Consider the following 6,856-nt stretch of genomic DNA (forward strand, 5'->3'; position numbering starts at 1 on the left):
CGTCGTGGATGACTATTATGCTGAATTTAAAAACTGGTGAGCCAGCTCCCACTGGAAGGTGTGGGGGTGGGTGGGAAACAAAACAAACAAATAAAAACATCACCCTTGAAATTCCGTAGAAAGGAATTCAGTAAAAGATGCTTTAGCTGAGCCCTAGGATTCCACTTCCTCCCCCTCCCATTGCAGGCCTTTTGCTTTGAGGGGTTCTTAAGGAACACTGAACCCCAGTTTATAGTTCGAAGCAAGTTTCAAGCATGTCATTTCCTTAAGAGGTACCTGCTTTCAGGTAAGCTAAAATCCCATCTTCCTCTGTTATACAGTTATGCAGAATTATATAGTCGATCACTGAAAGAGTAGGGCTCAAAACAAGCCTACTGTACCTACCACAAGGCTGCACATATTAGGCCGTTAACTACAGAGTGGCTTTTCCCTGGAACATCCCTGCCCTCCTCGTGTCAGCTTACAGCTCTCCTTTCCAGGCTTGCTCAGTCAACTCCCAGAACCCTGCAGATAATTTACTTCCTTGTGCTGGAGGCAGACACTTCATTCCTCCTCACATGAGGGCACAGCCACTTCATTGAAGAGTGATGTTTAAAACTAACAGATCTGAATGCTGTTAGTGAGGAAAAGAAAAATGCAAAAAGCCTAACCTCCAGTACAGGAACTACACCAAGTCTTGACACTGCCCTCAAAAAACAGAGGAGGTAGGCTTGGCAATCACTTTTTGCTTAATTTCTCAACTATTCAGCCAAGCACCTGTAGGACAAAACTCCTATCAGTTTTCTGTATACAATTTTAAAAAAATCAAAAATAAGGTACTAGACTGCTGAGATTTTCACCGTGAACAGCTGAAGACTAAGTACAGCTAACTTATATTCCTCTGCGCCTTATTATGACATTGTTACAGAAACATCAGTATGCCACACATTAGCCTCTAAAATTCAGATTCAATGGTTTTATACAAAATACACCGTAACAGAAACCAAAATCAGGAAAAAACCCTCCAAATCAAGAGAGGCTGATGAGCTGGTTGTTTAATAAATCCTTCTGGCTCGGCTACTCTAATTCACACAACGACTCATATCACACCCAGTCTCCGGTATGTGATGAACGATCCGCCTGACGCTAAGGATCAGGCGCCAAGGTGAGCGGTCAGGATGATTCCAATGTAATGCAGGCTGCCGATGACAAAGAAGAGATCAAGAAGTTGTGACAGCCGGGCATTTTCTAGACGACTGAAGAGTGGCACAGCGAGACTCGCGGATTTCCTGCTACCTATTCCTGCTTCCACTCGGCCCCCGAACAGCTCTGAACGTGTGTGTGTGTGCGCTCAGCCCCCTGCACGCTCGGTCCCGCTTCCAGTGTCCGGGGCTGGGACCGGCCACACTCTGCGCACTCCACGGAGGGAAACTCACGCCTCTGAAAAACCCTGTGCGCCCGGCTCCCTTCTCGCGTGGAAGTGGAAACCAGGCGTCCCCGTTTTGCGGGGGAGATCCGGTACCGCGGATGTCCCTCGCCCGCCCAGGGGGCCGGGGCGCGGAGGGGCCCGGTCCGGTCCGGTCCAGCCCAGCCCAGCCCAGCCCAGCCCCGGCCCCGGTCCGGGCGTGGCGACGGCGGCAGCAGCAGAGCCGGGGGCGGCCCCGGCGCCGACAAACAACAGAGCCGCCCGTGCCCGTACCCGTGCCCGTCCCGCCCGGCTGCGCTCCCCCGGCAGGAGCGGCGGCGCCCACCCGCGTCCCCCGCCGCCGCGGCAGCACTCACGCAGGCAGAGCTGGGTGACATAGGCGTAGTAGGACCAGCAGAGGATGCTGGAGATGAAGAGCACCGGCACCCAGTAGAGCAGCCGCTGGGAGCGCCGCCGCACGCCACCCCAAGCGCCCGGCGCCCCGGCTGCCGGCGGCGGTGCCGCCATCTTCCCGCACCGCATCCCGGCCGCCCGCTCCGGGGGCCCGGGCCCCGGCCGCGCTCCCCGCCGGAGCCCGCCTCGGCCCCACCCTCCCGGCACGGCCGCTCCTCCCACCGCCCGCCCGCCGCTCCCCCCGGACTGGGCAGGGCAGGGCGGTGGGGGAAGAGGCGTCCGAGAGCCCCTAGCGTCTTCTCGGGGACCCGCCGGCTCTGCCGGGTGCGGGGCACGGCCGCGAAGTTCGGGGCCGAGCGGCGGAGCGGCCCCTCTGGCGCAAGTCGCGGCTCCGGCCTCGGGCGGCCGCCACGTGCCGGGGCGCTGGGGCGGGGAGCGCCCGGTGCTCGACGCTGCATCCCCGGCTCACCCGCCTCTGAAACGGCGGTGGCGACGCTTAACACCGCCCTGCAAGTGCTTTAAAACACCCGGTGACAAAAAGCGCTGCCTCGTTTGCCAATAAGGTTCGGAGTACCATGAACCAGAAGTGTTGCGGGCGGCGGTGCCTTGGCGGGCAAGAGGCGGTGGGAGGCCACGGTGGCCAGGCGTGGCTGGCTTGTGGCTTTTGGTGGCCGTTCGTGTAGGGGAAGGTGGCAGAGGGTTATGCTGACTCACCCTTCCCCGAAAGGCTTTACGTTATACTCATCATAACGAAACGCTTGTGAAGATCACAGTAAACCCAGCCTGCGTTACAGTATGTGCACCCAAATCGTTGCTGAATTACCATTGCGAAATCGGAAATGTCGAGCACGGCCTGTAGTATTTCTGCAATCTGCTAGAATCTCTTAGAGCATCGGTGGTGCAGTAGGTGGGAAGGAGCTGGTTGATTAAAATGGGTTTGGACTTTGAAATAAACCTTGTCTAATATCTCACGCAGGAGAGTAGGCATGAAGATAAATAATCACTACCTGGAAGGCATACAACTGGCATTGATTGAGAAAAAGGCTGCAAGAGAGGAAAATAATATTGGAGAAAAGGGAGAACCAATAGTAGGTGTGCTGCCAGGTTCCAGAGTAGGAAATGGAGTAGCTATAGTATGTTTGTTGAAGAGACACAAAAAAAGAAGTTGACCATATGGCTGCAGTGTTTTTATGTGATGCAAAATCATGCACCCCTTTTTTTGTAAGATCAAGCTGTGACCAACACAGGATGATGTATCAAGAGGAATAAGATATATCCCATGGCAGTAAATCGTCTTTGCCTATTCAGGAAAAAGACTCTCATGTCATTCTGAAGGGCTCAGCAAAACCATCTCCTCAATGTATGGTTATTACAGTAGAGAAATGAATGAAATATGCCCCCAAAGGATTGGAACATAGTAATTTCAGAAAAGATTCTGCATAATGGGGAATTATGTATTAGACTTTAAAAGGTAAAGATACAGTGAACAGTGCTGAAAAACTAGATTTGATATTCCTGCGTACTGTATTTCTCAAAACAAGAGTAAAGGGACCGAAACCAACATGATGTAGACAATAAAAGCATTTTATTTTACCTTAATTAATTGTGGAAGTCATTGCTGAGGCCAGCATTTTAATAGAACATTTAAAGGATTTGACTTTACTATGTTTTAATGAAAACATCTGTGATTATTCAACACAGATTTTAAAAGCATAAGGAATAAAATTACCACTGCCTGAAGGTATATAAATAAACTGCTCTACAGGCAAAAGTTAAAAGAAATGAAGGCAATTTCATTCATTTGATGGTTTTTCACACTTATTTGGAAATATGTGACAGTGACCTCTCTCAGGTACCAAGGACAGTGCATCTATTGTGTTCTGTGTTTCCAGGGAGACATGTTTGTACCATGAGAAATTTGCAACTGCATGCTGTGTATGTATGGATGAAGTAAGTTTTGCATCCTCTTAGGGTCTATGAAAAGATTTCTCCTGTAAACCCATTTTAAAATGCTCTGTGTGAGATGGGGCTTATTAACAACACATGCCAGGGAAAACTTTGTAATATAGTAATTTATTCTTTGGAATCATAGTTATTATAAAATATTATGCATATAGAGAGGTGGCAGTTTGCCAGGTGTGGGAATAAAAAGATGATGTATTACGAAGACCTTAAATTTTATCCTACAATTTCTGTTCAGAAGTTTTTCATTATCCCTTCATGAAAATGGGCTTTCTACCTTTTCCATGGTCACTACCACCCTCTGCTCACTGCTCAGCTTTCACAGTAATCAGAATTCTCTTATTTCATAAGCTAGTAATTACATGAATAATTACTATAACGCATGCTTTACTGTAGCTCCAAAATCATGGTCATTCTGGTTCAAAATTAGTGAAATAAACAGGCAAACTTCACTTTAATTTAGATGGAACAAAAAAGCTTGCCCTGACTAATACTCTCAATTACCTTGGAGCATCCTTTGGTCAGAGAACTGTAAAGAATCCCTCTCTCCTGTCCTTGTGTCTTCTCCCCATGGACATGGGCTCTCTAGCTCTCCTTCATGTCCATAGTTATTTTCTATTTCTTCCATGACTCTCATCACTCTCCAGCTGGGTCACAAGAGACCCTTTCTTCTGTGCCTTTCCTCCTCTTCTTCCCTCTGTGGTATGACCTGCAGAAATTTTAGGTAACAGCAGAAAAACTCAAGAGCAAGCATATTCAAAGGAGCATTGTGTTATGGCAGAAGTAAATCCTGGGATAACCTAAACCATTAGGTATTAATGGACAGGTTTCCCAAATCAGTGTACTTGGGCTGTCTCTCGACAGTGAGAGAGATTACTTGGGGCACAGTTTATTGCTGTTTGTATGAAATGTTCATAAGAAAAAGATAGAGGAAATGAAGGTAATTTTCTCACCAGGAGCTGGGCTGAAGGAAGGTGGGGTTTGAGGAGGCAGCTTGAGTGTTTGGCAAATCGAAACGAAACGTTCTTGTCATAAGCGGTACCACTCAGGCTTTCCCCTCAGGCAAGGTATATGCAAGTTATTGCTGGTAGATTTTTAAAAATGTGTCTGTCCTGGCATACATTTGGGTATTTCCAACATGACCACTTCTGACTATTCTCTGTACCCAGTTGTGCAAAGGGATGTTAAAGGGAGGGGTTGCCACCCATAGCTCTGGGGCTGGGCATCCTCCTCCCTGCTGGAGCCCAGCATGGGGACCTGGTGTCTCTGTCCCAGGCTGGTGAAGGTGGCTGCTGCTTTCCTGCTCAACCAGCAGCAACTTCAGCAGCACCTCTGCACAGGGCTCACACAAGTAGCAACAGCCAAGTCCCTTTCTCCTCTTTGACTGACAGGGCTGAGGGTCACTAGTGAAAACACATGCACCTCTCTCCCCTCTACCCTCACGAGCACATGCATTGTTGCAGATCCCCAAGTACAGGTGTGGCTTCCCTGGTTGTCTGATACCCCTGCAGATCCCAGACCTTCTTACCTGCTCCATGGTCCCCAAATCACCAGCTGTCCAGCTTGGTGCTCATTGCATTTTGACAAGGTTCTTGTGCAGCTGGTCTTCTGAAACAAGCATCCTCCCCCTCCACGTATCCTTGCCAAGCACTCTGGCTGACTGGGGCTGTCCCTGCTGTTGCCTCTGTGAGTGTTCTTCGGGTGCACTGTACATCTGTATGTCTGGCTTCCTCCCTTTGTCGTCCCACTTGGTCCTTCATCAGATTACATTAACAAAGCAGGCGCTCTTTCCTTCCACATGCTCTGACAGGTAGATTCCAGCTGCGTTCAGATACAGAATGGGGAGCGGAAACCGTGCCTCTTTCTGAAGGGAGGCATCGTGACACCCTTAGCATGCAGTCCTAATTAAAAACTACTCCTTTGCAAGTCTAGGGGGGTCTGCTCTTCTCTGCAAACAATCTGATATGGTGGAATACTTCCTCCCCCACTATGTCCCATGTATCCAGTGGAGCGGCAAGAGGAGGAGGGAGGGTAGGACAGGAAAACACGTATTTGCTTTCACACAAGTGCAATACACAGAGCAGCAGCTAGAAGCAGGAAGACACTCAGGCAGACTGACAGGCACACAGCACTCATTAGGTGAACCAGCCAGCTCTGCAGGGATGCTCTTGGGCCTTCCTGACAGTGACTGTGCTGCTTGCTTCTCTCCAGAATGTTTGGGTGTTGGACCACACTTACCACACACAGGAAAAGAAATCTCTCTGCAACATCTCTGGCATATCACCTAGAAAATGTATGTTGCATCCCAGCTGGAGTTAGGGACCATCTGTGTGTAATTCGTGGCTCCCAGCTACATGAAAATAAGTAGTTAAGTAGCCTTCCTAGTCTCATAGCTGTTAAATGCATTTTAATTGAAGGGCTGGCCCAGATGTATTCAACTTGTTGCTCTCCCTCTCATCCTGGCTCGGTACTTAATTATTTGCAACTGTTTGGATACCCAAACCTAACTGTTGTCATTTGATTTTTTTTCTTTAATTTTTGTGGCAATTTGCCTGGTTCTCCACAGGAGGCACATTTAACTCTTCTCCAATTCCTTCCTCAAATTTCTTGATTCCTACCTCTGTATTGATACAATACTGTATTTGTCAGAGTCTGCCTTCAAGGAAGTTTTTTCAAACCTTATTTGGGCTTATTATCCACCCACTCTTCTGTCCCTTTCAGCAGTAATTTTTTCCTGGCATTGTTTTTTTCCCAGATGCATTCATCTGGGAATTTTCATTCCCTTGCTGCTTTTCCCTTTGTCACATAAGGTGGGAAACATGGGAAAAAGCTAAACCAGTTCCAATCAGTACTAGTTCTTGTGCAATGGAGATCTGTACAGTGCCCTAAGGCAAGTCTCTGCTTAGGCAAAAATCAAAACCCCTGCAGTAGAAAACCCTTCAAGAGCTGTATGTGAGAAACCTTATTCCATGCTGTGTGCACTGTTCCAGTGCTTTCTGCCCTTTGGAGTAGAAGTTACGTGATTTAATGATTGATTCCAAAAGCAGACATCTAAATTTAAAATGATCAATCTGATAACTTGGGGGGGGGGGGGGG

The 6,856-nt window shown here is 48.5% G+C and overlaps 1 protein-coding gene across 2 annotated transcripts in view; it reads right to left on the reverse strand.

The window, feature by feature from the left end:
• The window catches only part of ZDHHC2 (zinc finger DHHC-type palmitoyltransferase 2), a 35,850-nt gene extending 33,897 nt beyond the window's left edge, over positions 1-1,953 (reverse strand). Inside the window, exon 1 of one of the 2 annotated variants that reach the window (XM_042052928.1) lies at positions 1,762-1,953. In XM_042052928.1, coding sequence (XP_041908862.1) covers positions 1,762-1,927 — 166 coding nt within the window. In that variant the 5' untranslated portion in view covers positions 1,928-1,953. The remainder of the gene's footprint in view (positions 1-1,761) is intronic. The other variant, XM_042052927.1, reaches the window with a different exon arrangement.
• Between the last annotated feature and the right edge of the window lie 4,903 nt (positions 1,954-6,856).

The sequence above is a fragment of the Corvus kubaryi genome, unplaced genomic scaffold, assembly GCF_017639235.1.
Source record: "Corvus kubaryi isolate FWS band 111438036 unplaced genomic scaffold, C.kubaryi_AGA036_p1.0 split1-131, whole genome shotgun sequence".
Lineage (NCBI taxonomy): Eukaryota > Metazoa > Chordata > Aves > Passeriformes > Corvidae > Corvus > Corvus kubaryi.